The sequence below is a fragment of the Streptopelia decaocto genome (assembly GCF_964273445.1).
Source record: "Streptopelia decaocto genome assembly, chromosome: 2".
Classification (NCBI taxonomy): Eukaryota; Metazoa; Chordata; class Aves; order Columbiformes; family Columbidae; genus Streptopelia; species Streptopelia decaocto.
This window is the reverse complement of record NC_138655.1, coordinates 153,181,023-153,202,070: the sequence shown is the minus strand read 5'-3', so window position 1 is coordinate 153,202,070 and position 21,048 is coordinate 153,181,023. Positions and strand designations below refer to the sequence as shown.

Here is a 21,048-nt window from a genome sequence, read left to right as displayed (position 1 = left end):
GCAGCCATATAGCAGTTCAATGGTAATTCACAATACTCACGCTCTGCAACAATTTCATACAGGAAAGAAAGAAGAAAGAAAGAAGATCTAACAGATTTCTTCACAATAGGACTAAATCAGTTTGGTGAAAAACGTGACTAGACACCTATTTAGGTTTAGGCAGATTTTTCCTTCTACCTTCAGTAGATGAGAAAACAAAACAACAAAACCAAAACCCTAAAACTCACTCCAAACTAGCACAGAAACTCAAGTGAGTCTGTTGGACCTAAAATGCTAGAGCAGACTTGTAACTGATGTGTTAATATGACATTACTTTTACTACAATGACGTACAGTACTTCAGTTTCTATATAATACATTGTTAGGGATACAAAGAAAAACATCTAAACCTGTTTTCAGAATCAATTATTTAAAACCACTGATTTATTCCTGTTTTGGTCTCCTGCTGACTGCTGACAGACTGCACACACAGATACAGCTCCTGGTAGCAGGCCAAATTTACAATCAATATGGAGAAAAATATTCAGTACGGCTTTTTACCTGTATTTTGAAGAAAACAGGAGTCAAAGTTTCACTTATCCAAAAAGATGTTGAAACGTTATAAAAGTCACACTAAGCAACAAAACAAAACAAAAAAAAAAAAAAAAAAACAACACACCACAATGGCAAAAACATATTTACTTTTTGGGTTGTTCTGAGAAAGAACAAAGTAAATTTGTTATACCACTTAGATTATGAAATTCCACTACTGTTTTAAAAACAAAAGGCAACATGATAGCAGGCCTTTACAACCTGAGAGTCCTGTCTTCCTACCTTCTATCCTCTTAGTGATACTTAAATTGCCACTTTCCTTATGTATGTTTGCATCTTAATGACATTCATTCCAGCACACAACACATCTAGTGTATAAAGATGTTGTTAAGAAAGAAGAAATGTTGACTTTACTTGAAGATCATTTTGAGCTCCAGTTCTTCCTCATTGTAAATTCTGCTGCCTAGTTTTAAATGACTTGGAAAAGCACCCACCTCTGCTCCCTCCCACTGCATGTAATCAGTGACATCTTTGAAACATGCAGCAGAGCAACAACTACATGTTAGCAAGTCTCAGTAGAGATCTTTTTCTTTTAAGACAGTAAATGAAATATTTTTTTTAGCACATATATATTTCTTGTAAATAATTCAGTGTTGACATTTTCAATAACATAACTTGTATTCGTGTTGAATTAATGCATTTAACATGCGCAGTACGGAATTTTCCTATTGTATAACCACATGTTTATGGAAGAAGTGAATCTAGCTTAGGAAACTAATAAATAACATTACAAACTCTAGTGTGATAGTATGACAGCAACAATTTCAAATCGTAACTGAACATATTGTCATCAGAAAAATCTTAATTCATTATTCCTGCAACAACCACTTTCTCAAAAATAAATAGCTCGATGCAGTATTACCGACCACTCACTGATCACTAAAGCAGCAATCGATCTCAAGGTAGGTGCGAGGGTAAGAATTCACACCTAGATACGCTGCTGCTCAGCTAAAGCTCTTTTCCCATCAAGAGCCCAGAAAGATATCACATGTCAAATAATTGTTTGGAATGTTACATAGTTTTAGTTGAAAAATGGTTTATTACATCTCAGTTCCAATCCCAGAGGAATAAAAAATTTTCTATATTTCAAACACAGCACTGTCCTACTCAAGGAATTTAAAGTTTATTTCCCTGACCAGAAACCAAGGGAAAATATACCAGTTTGGAGTTCACATTGAGATGGATAAACTCAATACCTATTAAAGAGATGTCAGGCTCTATATACCATCCAGTAACTCTTATCTGAAATATGACTGAAATCCATGAATCTCCAAGACAACACACAAAAAGCAGGAGAACAGCATTCTTCCAAGACACATTACAGAAGCAGCAAAACGAGTCATATAAAGTTTAATGACTATGACAGCAGACACTGAAGACCACTTTTGATTTAGGTGGGCCTTCAGTTCTCAGAAGACTTCAGTTTTCCAGACTGCATTTCATCTGGAAGCTACATTTACTTGGAAACATGACACTTCCAGAATATACTATATATGTCAGCAGAATGAAAAGAATCAAGACCTTTAAAATTTAATAACATAACCAAAGAGGGAAATAAAAAAGGCAAAAACACAACAGTGATTTACAATATGTCTGCCAACTGGCATATCAGAAAGTCACATTTTTGGGGAAACCCTGCATATTGATCAGTTGCTTTCTCGTAATACCATAAGGATATGCAGGTGTTCGCAGCCAGCACTCATTCCTCTTGATGATTTTTTGCCTCTGACTTCACTCGAAAGGCCCCTTTCTACATCTTTAGTTATTCGGACAACTCCACACAGGAATTAATTGTCATCACAGGTAACAAATTGTAGCTTAAAATACAATTTACACACAGCACTAAGCTTGAATATCTACTGCTTAGTTACCAGCAGATAGTTACCATATACAACCCTCCACAACAAATCTACCTTCAGTTAATTCATTTTGAATGCATCAAATCAGAACCCTTCCATTATATGGCTACATGATTACAGGGGAGGAAAAAAAAAAAACAACACAAAACAAACACCCTGAAGCTAACGTAAGAGCCATTAACCACATTATTTAAGACTCACGTCTCAGCTTCAAGCAGTGAAACCACCTCATCTCTTTTAAACATTATACCCTTTTTTACCATTATCATCTGCTAGAACTTGGGTAAAAGATATGAAGAAACAGGAGTAAAAAAGACTCCCACTGCACACCTACATGCTATATTGTCTCTGGATGTCTGGAACTCTCATAATGTCCTTAGCAAAGCTGGGGCAGGTCAGACCAGGTATAGCAATTTCATCACATGAAAACAGCTACTCGGATATTCATCATTGCAGCACTGCTCGATGCACAGTGAGTGCAAAGAGAACCCAGCAGAGATATGCATGGCTGTTACTGAGGAGTGGGGAGTAAGCAACCAACAAATCACATGGAAAGATACAGCAGAAACCCTCAAGACTTCAGGTATGGGGACTAAGAGAGCAGCAAGCTTTGCACAGCACATCACCAGGCAGACCAGGATGCAGAGAGGCCTGGAGGAGCACTGACACTGCTGGCTGGTGGCGGTCAGCTCTATTTAAATCACTGTTAATCCTCCAAAGTAAAAATTACAAAGAAAAAGCATTCAACTTTAAAGCTGAGTTTATCTAAAAGCAATAATGGCAGTTCTAAAGACTTATTAGAAAGTCTTAAACTTTCAAAGGAAGACTCCACTTTCAGAGAAAACCTTTTAAAACCAACCACAGCAACAAACAAATAAGGCCACCAAAGCTCCTTTACCCTAGTCCCCATGTCACAACCCTGAATCCTGCCAGAAACACCACCTCATTTTTCTGTCCCTATTAAGCAACGCTTCCCTGAAAACCATAAAGCCTTTGAGATACCGATTTTGTCTGCCTCTAATCTCAACTTCTTAAGAAAAGGTTCCTGCCCAAGTTGCAAGACCTGTGCACTGCAGAGACCTCGCTACATCGAGACGTGCTTGTCACTGTGCGCCACAGGCATCTGAGGTGAAAAAAATCCCCAGCCCCTGAGGTGAAGTTTATTTCTGCGAGGGAAGTCCCGGCTGTGACAGGTTCAGCGCCGCGGGGCTGTCAGCGCACGGCACAGGCGGCGCGGCCGCCGCGGGGGCTAACGGGCCGGGTGGCAGCGCCGGGGCGGGCGGGGGAGCCGTGGGGACGGACAGGGGACCCGGCGGGGCTGCGGGCCACGACCGGCAACGCCGCTCCCGCCGAGTCTCCAAGGGGGCTGGGGACGAGCAGCGCGGGAATCGCCACCTCCTCAGCGCTCCCCTCCCGCCAGGCCGGCTCTGGCGTTCCGGCCTGCAGCGAGCCTCTTTCAGCCCGGGCAGGAGGGGCCGCCCCGGGGGAGCTGACAGGGCCCGGCCCGGCCGGCGGCTGCGCTGCCCGCGGGGCGCGAGTGCTCCGTCGGAAGCGCCCCAAGGGTGTTGGCCACTCACTCACCCACGCAGGCAGATCCGCGGAGGAGACGCTGAGCCGCACCGCCTCCTCCTCGTCCTCCAGGAAGGCGAGCGCCCGGCCCAGGCGGGAGGTCTTGCCGCCGCGGTGCCTGCGGATCCAGAACAGCCCGCACAGGGCGATGAGGACCCAGCTGAAGCTCAGCCCCAGGTAGCCCAGCACATACACGGGGAAGATTAGCACGAAGCTCCTCGCGAACTGCGACACCAAACCCGTCACGTCCACGCTCAGCAGCGGCGGCGGCTCCGGCACCGAGTCCCCAGCCGCCGCCTTCTCCGCGGCGGCGGGATCCGAGGCGGTCCCCGCGCCGGGGGGCTGCTTAGCCGCGGCCCCGCTCATGCTATCGCAGCGGCGGCTCCTACTCCTGCTGCCGCTCCTGCCGCTGCTGCTCCTCCTCCTCGGGCGCTGGCTGCGAGCGGGCAGGGGGGCAGGGCGGCGGCGCCTCGCATCCTGCGCCCGGCCCCGCTCGCCGCGCACCGACACCAACCGCCGCCCGCTTCCGGGTTCGGGCCGGCCCGGCCCAAACCGCCGCCGCCGCGGGGAGGGCGGTGCCGCGGGGGCGGGTTGTGCCGCCGCCAGGAGGCGCCTCGTCCCCGCAGCCGGGGCTGCTGGCGCCCTCTGGGCTCCGCCGCTTCCCCCGGTCCCGGGCAGCCGGACGTCCTGCCGCCCCCTCCCCTCTGCCGGGCGCTGCTCTCTCTCGTCCTTCTCCTCCAAACTAGTCTGCCCGTAACGGCCACCGCTGCTCGGCCTCGCAGGAACGAGGGGTCGGAACAAGGAAAAGAGCTCCTGCCGGGCGGCACGAAGCAGAACCGGGTTGCCGAGGCTCAGGGACCGCGAACGTGCTTCCTTAGGGGCAAACCGTGCAACAGCCCCGCTCTCTTTAGTCAGGTATGCAGTGGAGTGTTTTTTACCTGTGACAGCCTGCATATTTATATTTGTTCCCCATTGAGGGATGTTATTAAACGACCAAGCGATCAATGGCTCAGCAGAACCCGAGGCCAGTTGCTCTACTCCTTGGTTACAACAGGTGTTCCCGAAGCTCTGCTCGCACATCCTCAGATAAAGCTGACTCCTGTCTATTGAAATCCATGAATCCACTGCAGTACCAGGGCAGCACCGCGACCCAGGCTCCTGGTATTACACCAGCCCTGATCTGTGGAACTAAAATAGCTGATTTTCTACAGGCTTGTGTCCTGTATCCCTTTATCACAGTAACACCTGGTTCCCAAATCATTCCTCCTACTGTTCCTTTATCTTTTCAATAATTTTGTTTTTCCAACAGCTATTGCTTGTTGTTAGCTGTGTGCTAATCAGTTTGCCAGTACACGCTTGCTGATTAAACTTGGCCTTTACCAGAAGGTTTTTTATTTTGCCTTTAAATATCCAACCTTTCCCTTAGTAGGAATGAGGGTACTTTGTCCTGTCTTCAGCTGCCAATTTTCACAAAGTTTGTAGGACTTTATAAGACTTTATATAGTATTTGCAGGCAGGGAAAGGGAGAAAATTCATTTAGGCAATACCCTAAAAAGTTATGAAAACACATAGAAACGGACAAATAGGAAAGCTGCATAAGATTTATTTCCTTAAGAACTGAAAACAACCTCATCTCCATTATCCAGAGAAAGGAAAAGTCAGGAAGGCAGCGGCACAAAAGGAAAAGTTGTTTGCTCAGTTTTGCACAGCAGAATTGGAAAAAAAAAATCCCTATCTTGACAACTGAATGTGCTGCTCTGTTGTATCACCTTTCAAATTCCCTCCCTGCCTGCAGTTGGACACAACAGACCACTCTAAGCAAGAACGATTTCTGGCCATGGGCTCGTGTTGCTGTTTAACATTGACAGTGTGTGTTTTCCACCTGTATAATTAAGCTAGGATGAAAATTCAGAATGACCAAATGATAAAAACATAAGTAACAAAATCAACAGTTTACAACTATATGGTAATCCAATCTTTGAAATGACAATTTACTTACTTTGGGTCTTTTTAGAGAGCTCCTAGGACCTACAGGGTGTAACAGTGAGGGGACTGCAGGGCCGTGTAATGCCCTACAAAAGCTTATTACCTTCAACTTGGGGTATCACATATGATGCTGTTGCCTATTTGGACACTAATAACATCAAACTACAGTAAATGTAGGTGATTTTTTGCATTTATTGTATTCCTTTTCTAGTTACTTGTTCTGCTCATATAGACTTTCTTGTGAACTCCTCACTCCTGAGCTTCAGTAACACCTTGTACAAATGGCCACATTGTATGTTGGCTCCCTCCATTACAACCAATACTATTAATATTTTATAATTTTTTCAAGCCCTTTCCTCTCTGTCTTGGACTCCATTGCTCCATTTTACTTCCCTATCTGGCCTCACAGTATCTGTATGACAAACCAAACTGAACATTAAAGATGAGAAAAAAAAAAAACCAACTGAATTAATGTAAGGTTTGCCAGCCAACACTTTACCATATGCTGCATCTTATTCTGGTTTCCTTTCTGCCTCAGTATGTATTTTGCAAATGAGCTGGATATAGATTTTGTAGAGGACTACCCTCTACTGTATTAAATGCAAAAAATGAATCTCGTAGTAGCATTTAGGATGACAAACACATAATTGCAGGCCTGACAGCCTAGCAGTGATTCTGGACAGAGTAATTAATTAGTTGATATGGAAGTTTGATTACTCAGAACTAAAGGTGGATGATACTGTGCCAATCAAATAGGCAAACAGAAGCAAGATCTTGTAGCATTAATTTGAAAGCATTTGTCTGCAACGTCAATAGAAACTTCTGATAAAGAGGTTACCACTGACTTCTTAGAACTTCTGTAGATAACTGACTTGGCTCCACACAGTATTTTGATGACAAAACTGGGTGGTATGAAATTAGCATGTAACTATTAGAATAGGGTCAAAAGAGTCTTGTTAAAATCAAGATATGAACTCTGTCGCCAGGGGATAAATTAGGGTCAGTTACTCTATTACAGCTTTTGATACAATGTTCCTGATAAAAAGTTATTTGTTTATTCTAATCTTTTTGGTGCCCATAAATTAAAATAATAGTAATAAAAAAAACAAACGTGTTATTAAACAATTTATCAGCAGAATCTTGGATTTGTTAATTCTCTTATTTCCTGATCCTGTTTTTTAATACTTATTACAGCAGTCTTGAATGCATCAGGAACTCTTGAAGAGACTCACAGAAAGGAACTTGCTCTGGCTTTTCCTTAAGTATCCTGTAGTGAATTATATCAGCTACAGAGCCGATATCTCATTTAGATAATATTCTTTTCATATCCTGCTTTTTAGGTCTGTTGCCTTCTTAGAATTGTAGTGAATATATTTGCTTGCAATATTTCTTTCTTAGACATATGTGTTTAGTCCTTTTTATAGGTTTCATTTTCCACTTTTTCAAACTCAGCAGCTTTAATTGAAGTCAAAGTACTGTCATTCTATGTTTCTCTTGACCTTGCATCACACCAGTTTTCCATGATGCTTTTTTTTTTCCAGTAAGTACTGACACTATTCTTCAGACTAACTTCCCAAAGGATGTTATTTATATATCTTGGTTCTTGAGGATGAGAAAAATTGGCAAAATTCAGTTTATGTGGTAAAAAATAAAATTTAAGTTTCCCCATCTTCTTTGGATTTCACACAAGAAAACATGTTTTGGAAGCTATTTTAATTGTAGCTTCTTGACCATTTTCACGAACAGTAATTTTCCGAATAACAATATTTGATATTATACCTTATTTTACCCAACAACATTATTTTAGTCTTATGCTTCTCTCTACAGGATTTTAACTATTGAATACAAATCTGTGCGTGTTTACTCAAGAGTTTTTTTCCTAAAAATTGTGGAATTATTAATGGAGCATGGTTTACATCCTAGTAAATTCATGTGATGGAATACTCATTACTTCTGCATTTGATTTTATCCAGCTATCTCAACTTGCTTCAGATGATCTAGTATATAGCACAAATATTTTCTACCTGCTTCAAATTATCTAATATATAGCACAAAGAAAAGTTATAAGACTCTACTATACCTGTTTAGTGCATAGAGCTTCTGCTGTCTGGAACAAAACCAAACGTGTGATCCCTGGTATCACCCAATCTGGCTTCAGTTTCACTGAATGCATAAATTGTGCTCTCATGATAAGATCCTCAAATATTTGTTGTTCCTTAAGACAGAAATAGTTTCCATTAAAATGTGTTTCTTAATAAGTTTTCATAATAATCATAATATCTTTTTTTTTTTTTTTCCTAATGGGATTCTCACAAGTTAAAGTTTAAAACTAAAGGCACAGAGTTTATTTCAAGGATCCAAATTTTTGCTGTTTCTGTTCATGAACCTGGAGGACCCATGAGCATTTTGAACACTTTGAAACAGGTAATTTATGCACCTAGGTTGATAATAATATTTGAGTTTTCTTCTCATCTTCATAAGACCTCAGCAGAAATTGGTTTAAAAAAATGAAAAAAAAAATCTACGAAGCCTAAATCCTAACAATTCTCTTTCTTCATAGAAAAAAAGAAAAATATTTTATTTATAATAATAAAATAATTATCATTTTTAATCATGGTTTAGGGTTGCCATGTTCTCCCGATGAGGCTTGATATTTCAAATGATTTTTTGGTGTAATGCTGTGGTGTGTCATTCCATACAGAGGTAGAGAAAAAATCGATATTGTTTCACAGGATTAGAAGTTGGCAAACATAACACCCATCTACAAGAAGGGCTGGAAGGAGGATCCAGGGAAGGTCATGGAGAAGATCATCCTGAGTGCCATCACACGGCACATACAGGACAGCCAAGCGTGGCTTTATGAAAGGCAGATCCTGCTTGACTCACTTGATCTCCTTCTATGACAAGGTGACCCACTTAGTGGATGAGGGAAAGGCTGTGGATATTGTGTACTTAGACTTCAGTAGGGCCTTCGACACCGTATACCACAGCATTCTGGAGAAGCTGCAGCTCATAGCCTGGATGGGTGTACTCTGCAATAGATAAAGACCCAGCTGGAGGGCCGGGCCCAAAGAGTTGTGGTGAACGAAGCCAAATCCAATTGGTGGGCAGTCACGAGTGGTGCTCTCCAGGGCTTAGTATTGGGGCCAGTTCTGTTTAATCTCTTTATGGATGATCTGGATGAGGGGATTGAGTGCACCCTTAGTAAGTTTGCAGATGACACCAACTTGGATGGGAGTGTTGATCTGCTGGAGGATAGGATGGCCATACAGAGGAGTCTGGACCAGCTGGATCGTTGGGCTGAGGCCAATCGTATGAGATTCAACAAGGCCAAGTGCCGGGTCCTGCACTTGGGTCACAACAACCCCAGGGAGCGCTACAGGCTTGGGGAAGAGTGGCTGGAAAGTGGCTGGGGAAAGGGATCTGGGGGTGTTGATTGACAGTGACTGAATATGAGCCAGCAGTGTGCCCAGGTGGCCAAAAAGTCCAACAGCATCCTGGGTTGTACCAGGAACAGTGTGGCCAGCAGGACTAGGGAAGAGATCGTCGCCCTGTACTCGGCACTGGTGAGACCCCACCTTGAATCCTGTATTTAGTGTTGGGCCCCTCATTGCAGGAAAGACATTGAAGTGCTGGAGTGAGTTCAGAGGAGGCGACGAAGCTGGTGAGGGGTCTGGATCACAAGTGTGATGAGGAGCAGCTGAGAGAACTGGGGCTGTTCAGCCTGGAGAACAGGAGGCTGAGGGGAGACTTTGTCACTGTCTACAACTACCTGAAAGGAGGTTGTAGCATGGAGGGTGTTGGTCTCTCCTCCCAAGCAGCAAGTGATAGGACAAGAGGAAATGGCCTCAAGTAGTGCCAGGGGAAGCTCAGATTGAATATTAGGAAAAAATTCTTCATGGAAATGGTTGTCAGGCATTGGAACAGGCTGCCCAGGACAGTGGTGGAGAGACCACCCCTGGAGGGGTTCAAAACATGTATAGATGAGGTTCTCAGGGACACAGTTTAGTGCCAGTGTTAGGTTATGGTTGGACTCAATGATCTTGAGGGTCTTTTCCAACCTAAATGATTCTACAATTCTATGAACATCCAAAGACAAAAAGTACAGAATATAAAAAGGTGAGTTATTTTATATTCCTGTTTTTGAGATAAGAGTGCGGGTGAAGATGAAGATATGCATGCCAAGCCAGACAACAGAAAAGAATGTAGAAGATAAACTTGTATTAAAATTCCAAGGGTTACCAGAAACCTTGTTTACAGCACCTTTCTTTCCGAGAAAATCTAGCGCATCCTTTTGTGCTGTCCAGTAACACAACACGTATGTGCCTTTTTGTTGCCTGTAGTCACAAAATTCTAAATCACATCTTTATTAAAAAACAGTGAAACCACCGATGTATTCATTTTTTTCCACTACATTGGTGAGAAACTGTAGTCTATTTCAATACATGGTGGAAACGCTTAAACATGCACAAGTTTTAGTTCTGTTATTGCAAAGGTGTTATTCCAGCCTGTGTTCTTATGCAGCAGTTTGACTTCAGTTAGATCCCTGGTTTTAAGGTTGAAAAGTTCCTTCCAAACCCTCTAGTGGTGCCTTCTTACATCTATAATTTTTCTTGTGCCATAAAGCTGCCTGACTAGTGTACCCTAATAGGGGTAAGATAGGGATACATCTGCATATTCTGAAGAGTACATGGTAGGACCAGAACTTGAAGAAAAAGCTTTTTCTCCTGTCCAGTCTTTGGTATCTCTGTTACATTTGATAGTTATATGTATTTGTTAAAAACAAATTCAATTAGAGTATTCGAAGGTAGTTTTTGTCCTTGAGTCTCTATACCTAGGGCAGCATTTCTGCAGAGTATCCTTTACTGAGCAGGTGCCTTGTTCTGTGTGTTTCTAAGTCACCACTTTGGCTAAAGGGTTCTTTTAGTTAATCCCAGATGGTTTCTAAGTATGTTTTTATTTGTTCAGGGAAGAAAATATAAAATGCCAATAGATTATTATTGCTCTGCTAAAGACAGCTAAATAATTCATAAGAACATTTATAAATAGTTGGGTATCCATAGATGCTTGTATTTAGTGGATGTAATTTAGCCCTTAAAGGTCATGCTTACAGTTAATGGCAGTTTGTTGGGGGGGTTGGGTGTTTGTTGTTGTTGATTTTTGCTTTTGTTTGGTGTCCCATCCCCCTCCCCGCCTTGCTTGCTTAATTTGCCTTTGCTTTTCTGCTACATGATAAAGGAAAATATTTCATGGTCCAGACATTTTTAATTTCTTCTGGAAACATGACTAGGAGACAACTGTAAGTCTTTGTATGTATTTGTCAAATGACTATTTAAGGCCAAGCATAAGGGGTTAAATTCTCTGTCAGTGTGACAAACTCCTGTTGAACTACAGCAAGAATGTTTCTCAAATGCAAAAACACCTTTTCCTTTGCTTTTTTCACCCCCTCAGTCGTAAGTTTTCTTTCTTTCTGGGTAAATGGCAGGTTAAGTTAGGCATATCACCCTTATTTTTCCGCAGTAATCTTGCATGAATTTACAAAAAGTGAATCAGCTATGATTAGGAATGCTTTCATGTTGTACTTGGCCTATAAAATGTCAGTAGTGGCCTGAAGAGAAGCTGACAAATTAATGTATACTGTGATTAACTTATAAAATATGTACCCATCATTAACCAATTGACATAAATACTTTCTGACCAACTGCAAAATGAGGGGATATTTTTTCAAGTTTTAGATCCTTCTGCATGACAAGAGGGAGACAGAAGATGAAGTGATACATTGTTTAGAAGCAGAGTGCTCAGTTTATATTTAACTAATAGATGTACTGTAAATAAGAAACTAAACAATTTTAACATCAATTATTTCTTAGTATAGATGTATGTCAAAATTTTCAAAAATTGTAATGCATATCACAGAATCACAGAATGTCAGGGATTGGAAGGGATCTCAAAAGATCATCCAGTGCAATCCCCCCATGGAGCAGGAACACCCAGATGAGGTTACACAGGAAGGTGTCCAGGCGGGTTGGAATGTCTCCACAGAAGGAGACTCCACAACCCCCCTGGGCAGCCTGGTCCAGGCTCTGGCACCCTCACTGAGAAGTTTCTTCTCACATTTGAGTGGAACCTCCTGTGTTCCAGTTTGTACCCATTGCCCCTTGTCCTACCATCAGTTGTCACCCAGAAGAGCCTGGCTCCATCCCCTTGACACTCACCCTTTCCATATTTATAAACATGAATGAGGTCACCCCTCAGTCTCCTCTCCTCCAAGCTAAAGAGCCCCAGCTCCCTCAGCCTTTCCTCACACGGGAGATGCTCCACTCCCTTCAGCATCTTTGTTGCCCTGTGCTGGACTCTCTCCAGCAGTTCCCTGTCCTTCTGGAACTGAGGGGCCACAACTGGACACAATATTCCAGATGTGGTCTCACCAGGGCAGAGTAGAGGGGCAGGAGAACCTCACCGACCTACTGACCACCCCCCTTCTAATACACCCCAGGATATATATGTAATAATTCTGTGAATACAAGCAACGCAAGAGTATCCAGTCTTGGGAGCACTTACGGAGGATGATCCCCAGTTTCCCCAGCGCTGATAAAACAAAGAATGCCGCTTAAGAGTATAATTGACTCTGCTGTTAAGTTTATTTCCGCATTTCAGCCCCATCGCTGCCTCACAGGCTGCTGCTCGGCGGGTCAGAGCCCTCCCCAGGCCGCCTCCCCCTGGCGAACCCCAGCTGGGCACCGGCAGCCACGCAGGCATCCCACACTACGGCTTCTCGCTAAGGAAGGGCTGCAGACGGTCAGACAGCGCGCTGCAGAGCGGCAGCTCCGCCATCAAACCCACCACCTCAGCGCCTCTCGCCCTTTCCCACAATCCCCTGCGGCAGCAGCATCCTGCCACAGCACCCATCCACCGCTCGGCCCGTCTTATCACTCGGCTCATCCATCGCTCGGCCCATCGTCTGCTCTCCCCTCGCCGCCCGTTGCTAGGCAGGCCCGGACGCAGCTGCCGTGGGCTCCAGCCGCTCGGAGCCGGCGGGTGGCGGTTCGGGCCCGCCCGCCCCCGCCATGGAGGGTGACAAGGTGAGGGGCGGTTGGGTCTCTGGGGAGCTGCCTGGGCTCGGCTGCTGGGCGCTGTCCCACCTCGCCCTTTCCCTCCTCTACGGGAGGGCCCTGAGCAGGCGGCGGCCGCGCTGTGCTCGGCCTCCCCCGGCGCGCTGTGCCTCAGGTGCCCCGCCGGCACTCGCGTCCCTTGGCGTCGGATAAAGCGGGGAATCAAGCAGGGAATCTGAGGGGGCCAAGGCAGGAAACAGTTGCAGTGTTTCTGCTGCTGCCCCTGGGAACCCCATGGAGTTCCCTGGACAGCTCACGGCTCCTTGTTTTGTCCGCAACTCCCACCTCAGCAGCAGGACGAGGCCGCATCAGCCACCGCTCTCTCTGCAGAACAGGATAGGTGATTTATAAAAGCTGTAGATCAAATACACTTAATAATTGATGCTTCTGTAACTGCTAATTGTTGGGGTTTAGTTCTTTAGGAACCCCGATAACTTTTGTACGATGGTGTTAAATTGTGAAAGGTTTGTAGAGCTCCAAAATAAAGGAAACAAAGCCACGTGGGCATGCTAACGTCAATTATTGTGTTGCATATTCACTTGAAAATAGCAAAGAAATATCAAATCAATTTGCCACAAACTTTATTATTACTATTGTGTGAATCTAGATTTTACAGCTAACTCGTTTGTGGTGATGCTGAATAGGAAATGGAGTAGAAAACAGAGTGGCTGGGCAGGGTATGTGAAGTAATATGTTAGGATGACATTTTAATTCAGATATCATTTCATTAACTGTGGTACATCAATAACTGCTTACTGAAAAGAGATGAGTTAGTGAATTGTGATGGAATGTTAAACTTCGATCTAAAATTTTTCAAGTGCATTGTAAACAAATGCCAAAGACCCAGAGGCAGCCATACTAACAGCCGCACTGTATGAAAAGCCTCCTTTTACTGTTTCTGTTCGATCAAGTCTATCACTCATGCTGTTTACCCATTTGAGGGTTTTCCAATAGGCAACTCATACCGGAAATAAGAAAGATAAATATTTATATGTAAAAAGTAAAGTACTTTTTTCTGGCTTAAAAGCTACAGAAGTTGCTCTTACTATTTTTCCGTTTCTTTAGAATCTTAGTTAACTGAGTTCTTAGCTTACTTAAAAACTTTAATATTAAACTTCCAAAACCCCCAATCTTTCTAGGTTGTGAGTGAAGAAAACCCTCTTGATATCTGATGGAGAATTTATATAAAGTAACATGGTCACTTGTCCTGTGAACTTCATATGGCAACGTGCTTATTGTTTTGCAGGCAGATTTGTACATGTTAAAAATGTTCATAACACTTTTTGAGTTTGGTAAATCTGTGGAATTTTATGTCAGCTGATGAGCTCCCCATCCTCTCACATGGGCGAATTAAGTCAAAACCCAGTGTAGTTTAAATAACTGATCTTAGTCTGGATTTAAGTGAGTATATAAGGACTTCTAAATTAGCAGACAGGTAAGAAACTTCAATAAATCCTTTTGAAGTTTAAGTATCTTGTGTGTGCAATGATTCCTCTACTCACAGAGGGACAGTGGTTTCAAAAGTATTAGGCTTCTTTACACTTTATTAAAAAAATCTCTTTTTTCTATTTGCTTGTTTGCTAGTCTCCTGCAAAAGCAGAGAATTAAGTGGAGAATCATAATATAAAAAAGCAAGAGGTTTTAGTGGTGGTGGGGAGCTAAAAACTGCAGACCCCAGAAAAGTGACAGATGCACCTTTTTGGGCACCAGAGAATCATCTCTAAATATTTGCTGCATGCTTTTTGTCTCAGCTTTGAAATAAATCTCAAACTACATTATCCAATATTGTCTACTGGTTATGCTGTTTTTAGGCTGTTAGCATTATTAGCGTTGTTTCTTTGTATGCTGATATGTATCTAAATATTGTCTAAAACCAAAACATAGTCATATATATTTGGGATATTGAATAAGTTACCATTTGAGACTTAATACAGCATGCTGTTCTCTTCCCGTCCATGTCCTTCCAGCTTACCCTTGCACAAGTTCTGTTGAGTTTCTTAGGCTTTGTTAAAGTTCCACTCAGTGCTAAATACAAGTATTTCATGAGGCAGTCAACTTACACATGTAATTTGCACCACACCATTTTAAAATATTAAGTGACAGTTGATTGAAAAATCATGCCAGCATTTTTTGAGGAGTGTGCAAATACTAAACCAGAAGCTTCCTTCGTTTGCTTGAAATGCATGCTAATCTATCTATTTTTAACTTTTAGTGTTTAAAAATCTAACAATTTGTTATGGCTATGTCAGATCCCTGCTGATGGGAAAAAGAAAGATTACATTATTTATCCCCTGAAATGTTCTTACAGCTGGGTTTGGGGTGCCTCAAATCATATGTCTAAGGGGAAAATACTGTATTTACTGTTTGCCATGTGAATGGGATCTGTGAGTGGTTCTGCAGAAAAAGGATCTGGGGGTCCTGGTCGGCAGAAACTTGAACGTAAGTCATGATTGTGCTCCTCAGGTGGTTATGGCTAACAGCATCCTGGTGATGTGTCACGACCATACACAGCTAGCAGAGAAGTGACTGTTCTCTCCCAGTCTGCACTTGCAAGGCCTTGTCTGCAGTACTAAGTCTGGTTTTAGGGCCACTGGTACCAAAGAGATTCCAGAGCAACACACTGAGATGTTTTGGGGACTGGAGCCCATGGTGTACATGGGAAGGAGGATAAGGAGCTGTTGAGGCTAGAGAAAAGAAAACTAAGAGGGAATCTAACTGCTGTTTTCAAGTATGTGCAGAGGATCTGTGGAAAAGATGGAGTCAAATGCTTCTCTGATGTGTACAGTGAGAGGACAGAAGGCAGTGGCCCTAGCGATCAGCAAGAAAAACTGTGAATCGATATAAGAACACATTTTCAACTGAGGAGTGGTCAAACCTGAAAACCGGGTTGCCGAGACAAATTCCGACCTCAGAGATATTAGAACCTGACTTGAGTAAGTCTCTGACCAGGACTTACTTTGAAGTCAGATCTAACAGAGCAGGAGGCTGAACCTAATGACAATGATATACTGATTACTTTCCAGAAGTGGCCTGACTGTGTGCACCCATTTGACTGTAACACAGTTAAATGGTTGTCGCTGGAAAGCCAGTTCTGAGTCTTCTTGAAGGGCTGCACAGTTGTCCAATGTAGACAGTGACTTCAGAGCTCATTACCATGTGTGTGCAGAGCTGGGTGACCCAGTAGAAGTCTGAGCTTCAGGCTTCGTCCAGGTCCAGTCAGATGAGGTACACTGTAAGTATACACATTCAGGCTAAATCAAATTGATGTTTACATAACAAAATGGAGGCTATTTGCCATATATACCTTGAAACTTTAATTTGAAAAACTGCCCTTTAAGTGATTTCCTTTTCACTGCAAATTGATTAGTCAATCTTTTGCTGTCTTTTCTGTTCTAGAGAAGAACCAAAGAAGATACTTGGAAATCAGAAGAACTTAGGAAACATCTTAGGGTAATTTTATTTTATTTTATTTTATTTTATTTTATTTTATTTCTATTATTTTTGTTGTTACTTTTTAGCAATGGTATTTATTAAGAGTCTAAACATAGCAGGTTGACTGCATGTTCTACCAGCCAATCTGCCTTGTGGATCTATAATAGCTCTTTAAGGCTTTTTGATACACTGGACACTTTAAATCTGCATTATTGAATATGGACAGTACAGATCTTTTGTGTGTAGCTGTTAACTTTCTTGCTACAGCTGACCATTCTGGAATCTGTTTAGTTCAAGTGTGTCCAGAGGCCAGCGCACTCAACTGTTTATAGCTATACGAGTCATGTAAGAGTACAGATTTCTTAATTAGGTAACTGAAAAAAAATACCATTGTTGTGGTAATCACACAGCACACAATGGGGTCTGGTTTGCTGGCTACCCAAATCCAAGTGACAGCTCTGCTATATATATACTTACTTAGTTTCCTATGTGTATATTAAATATTGCATTTCCTATCATAATTTATTATGTTTGTCATGCACTTTTAAACTGAGTAATTACTTTATACATTGGTCACATAGGCTTTCAGGCTCCAGTCAGTTATACCACTGATATTCATGTTAGTTTTGCACTATATTTTTTAAAAGCTGTTTTCCAAAATGTATCTTCTATGTCTTGTGCAGATCTGCATTTGTGCTTTGATAAACCAAAGCATCCTTTTTCTTTATCTAGTACCTAGCTTTCTGTTTCCTGGCTCCCCATTACTTCAGTGCCAGTCCTACAGTATAAGTACTTCATCATTTTACACATTTAGTAACATTTCCACTAATTCAATGTGGGCTAAGGCAAACAAATTTGAGTTGAAATGCTTTCGTTCCAACAGAAGTGGTGTGGTTGGACTTTCATTCTGTGAAACAGATGGATAAAGTTTAATTCACTTTACTCACTGACTATAATCAAAGCAAGTTCTGTTTGTTCTGCATTGAGTAAATAGCTGAAATCGTGGATGCAGTGAAATCAGTGGGAGTTGTGTTACTTGCTTTAGGAAGGTTAAAATATAATCTCTTATGACTAGAAAGTACAATAATAGTTGCATCCTGAAGGGATCTGGGACAAAAATTTTCTTTCACAGTTTTTATATGCTGTTTTCTGTTCAAGTAAAAGCAAATCTTCTGTTCTAAAGGCAGCTGCAGGATGTGTGTCTATCGTTATTGTGTGTGTCTGCAACATATTTTACAACATGGCACAGTGTCTGTCTACATGAGCTAACGACTTTAAGATGCTTAGTTAACTTTTCTACCTAGCTCTAAACAGAATTCACAGTTCCTCAGTAAATTTTCTTTTTTTTTTTCTTACCAAATTCTCTTAAAATATGTTGAAAATTTTACAATAAGTATAGACGTGATGTTAACAATTTTACAAAGTAAGCCTAGAAATATATCAGCATTTTAGTACAGTTTGGGAAATTAAATTCATAGTTAGCAATCCAGTATTTTTTTCACACAAATATACTATATCTAAATAGACTGCTGAATTATAATAACAGACTTTTTTTTTTTTTTTTAATTTCAGGCAACACAACCGGATAGTCAAAATGAAGACCAAAAGCTGAGAGAAAAGAAACTGCAGAAAGAGAAGTCTGTTCATGACACAGACACTCATAAACATGAACGCAAAGACAGAGGGAAGAGCAAGGAAAGAACAAGAGAAAGAGAGAGATTTAAATCTGGTGAAAGAGACAGAGATAAAATGAGAGAGAGAGAAAAGGGAAAAGATCACCAGAGAAGAGGGGACCAAGAGAGATACAAAGATAAGCTTCAAGAATCAAGTTTGAAGAAGGAAAGCTACAGTGTACCAAAACATAAAGACAGGGAGAGTGATAGAGAACAAGACAAAAAGCATAAAAGACATGAGATAAAGCAGATAGAGACACACAATAATCTGAAATCATTTGAAGGAAGAGATAAAGAACATCACAGAAGAAGAGAAAGCAGGCATCATTTGGGTAAGTCCCTTTGAGTTGTTGTACTTTGAAATATTTGATAGTTAGATAGAAATACTCTGAAACCGCAGCCCGTCTGTACAGAGGGGATAAATACAGGCAGGTGTGAGTACCTACTGAAAGATATATCTTTACGGAATCTTGTCATAACCTAGTTTTGGTGCTCTTAAAATTTGTGATGCTTGTTTCCGTTCTTCTGAAGAGGGGGTGAGCGTCCCTGGTTTTGTTGGTCAGTTGACTAGAAGAGAATAAGTACCTTCCTGCCTAGACATTTTCTGTTGAGTGATCTATTTGAATCTGCAAGCTGCAGGGTGATCGCTGAAGTTAGTAGTGTGTGTCATTACTCTTACCATTATACAAGACAATTGAGAACAGAGGGATTCATCAGGAAAGAAAAAGGAATAACCAGTTTTGGAGAGAGAATTTGCAACAGAATATTAAGTTTTAGAAAGCTCCTGTATTTCAGTGACATAGGTTTTCTAAAACATTATTTTCTGCATGCTAGAGCTAATTATATACATAGTTTGAGTATAGTAAAATTTGTTCGTTAATTTATACATATATTTTCTAGAAGAGAAGAAACCGAGAAGTGAAGAGCGAGAAAGAAGACATACAGAAAAGAAGGTAAAGAAATTAACTATTTCATAAAGGAATAAGATAAAATTGTAGAATAATTAACAAACTGGATCAGACTCCAGTTCCCAAGGAATCCAAGACATGCATAGACAGTAAGGTCCTCACAAGTGTACAGAACACACAACAACATAATATATCTGAGCCACTCTGTTTTAAAGACATACTTCATTCTTTTTTTGAAGTAAAAGTAAAATAAAATTTGCGTAGCAAACATTGCTTTATTTTTGTACAGCTACATCAAAATTTTCCATCTGCTGTTCATGCCTTTCTTATAGGAATATCGGTAAGTATACATCCTATTTTATGTTAGACCACCTAGTAAACAAATAATTAAATTTTTATATGAAGAATACACACAGTCCAAAGAATTTTCTCTGGCAAAGTACACAGTGTCCTGGGATAAATATCAGGATCTCAATTAATACAGTAGTGTGGAACTTGCCAGTGTAGGAGATGAAAAAAGAATAATAGCTGGAAGATCTGTGTGGCAGAAAGATGTTAGCTACTTACAAGTCTATCCTTCTAATGCTCAAAAATTGATAGATCTGTGAGGATAAAACAGTCTTGGAGAACTTTCTAATTCTTTAATGTTATTTTTCTCTTTCCAGGATAATGATACCAAAAAGAGCACTGATAAGTTTTTAGCCAACGAAGCTGAAGAAGGTGAATGTGTACAGAAGTTACAGAAATATGAAGAGTGGAATAAAGATGGAGAAAGAAGACACAGAGAAAAAAAAGAATATTCTATTAGGCCAGGAAAAGAGATGCTTTCAAAAGAGAGAAGTCATAAACGTTATGAAAAGGAACAGGAAGGAAAACATAAATCAAAGAGATCTAAAGAGGGATCGTCCCATGGAAACAGAGAAGGACAACCAGCAGAAGCTGAGGAGAGAGTAAAAACAGCAGAAAATGAAAGAAGGAAGTGTGATCTAGGGGTTAGTTTTGTTAAGACTTTAAAACATGACCTTGTAATTTATTTTAATTGTTGATATATCATCATTGATAAGGTGAATAATAAAAAAACTGGGATTGCAAGTCAACATTCTCTGAAATTTGAGGCTAAACCAGTAGATTAAAATAATACATTAGCATGTAAGTAATCCTAACCTATGGCTGATTCTTTTCATCAAATTTAGACTAGAAACTTGTCTATGTTGTCTAAATAGAAACATCTTTTGTTCATAATAGTCTTTATTGCAATGACTTTTGACATTTTTCTAACACTTTGAAGGGGAGAGGAGATTAAGCTAGTGGGCCATTAAAATGCACTGGATGCCTTAATAGAAAAAAAAAAAAAAAGATTTTAATAAAAGCGATTTTTGGTGTTCCCTTAAAGGGAGCATGGATACCTAACTCACAAGTAGGCATGTGGCTATAGATCCCTTGTGTTTTTTGTCTCTACCTCTGAAGCCACAGAGTATCTTTTATGTTTCTAATACAGACCATGTTTTTATATCATAGACACTTCATCAAAACTTTGACATTTTTATAATACAAGCAGTCATATAGTAATTTCTAACTCTTAAAATCAGCTAAGTTCTATGGAACATAGAACTATTCAGAAGGTCTGGGGTGGTTTCTTCTGCTGCCTAAAGACTGAAGATGTACAAGCTTCTCAGAAATATAATTTCTGCTGAAAATACTAGGTATCTTCAGTATCACTGCGGTCAGCCCTTAGTCCCGTCAGTTTTTCAGCCACACCTAGGGGTTATTTAGGAAAGTGCTCTGAGCTCACAATTTAAGCAGTACATGCTGGGTGCAGAGCATTTTTTAACTGTTGTTACTAATATACTAATGTGAAGGTATCCAATAAAAAACCACGATTTACTCTGATAAAGCTTTATAAGGTTCTCTTAAGCAAA

At 41.2% G+C, this 21,048-nt stretch overlaps 2 protein-coding genes across 4 annotated transcripts in view; one reads left to right on the top strand and one right to left on the bottom strand.

Moving 5' to 3' along the window:
* ESYT2 (extended synaptotagmin 2) overlaps positions 1-4,875 on the bottom strand; it is an 84,690-nt gene extending 79,815 nt beyond the window's left edge. For 2 of the 3 annotated variants that reach the window (XM_082046001.1, XM_082046002.1), the window contains exon 1: positions 4,031-4,872. In XM_082046001.1, the coding sequence (XP_081902127.1) occupies positions 4,031-4,384 (354 nt within the window). In that variant the 5' untranslated portion in view covers positions 4,385-4,872. Of the gene's footprint in view, positions 1-4,030 lie in introns of all 3 variants that reach the window. The other variant, XM_082046003.1, reaches the window with a different exon arrangement.
* An 8,020-nt stretch (positions 4,876-12,895) lies between these two features.
* The window catches only part of DYNC2I1 (dynein 2 intermediate chain 1), a 28,764-nt gene continuing 20,611 nt past the window's right edge, over positions 12,896-21,048 (top strand). The window contains exons 1-5 of the mRNA XM_082045754.1: positions 12,896-13,086; positions 16,513-16,566; positions 18,121-18,553; positions 19,122-19,174; positions 19,795-20,121. Coding sequence (XP_081901880.1) covers positions 13,072-13,086; positions 16,513-16,566; positions 18,121-18,553; positions 19,122-19,174; positions 19,795-20,121 — 882 coding nt within the window. The 5' untranslated portion in view covers positions 12,896-13,071. The remainder of the gene's footprint in view (positions 13,087-16,512; positions 16,567-18,120; positions 18,554-19,121; positions 19,175-19,794; positions 20,122-21,048) is intronic.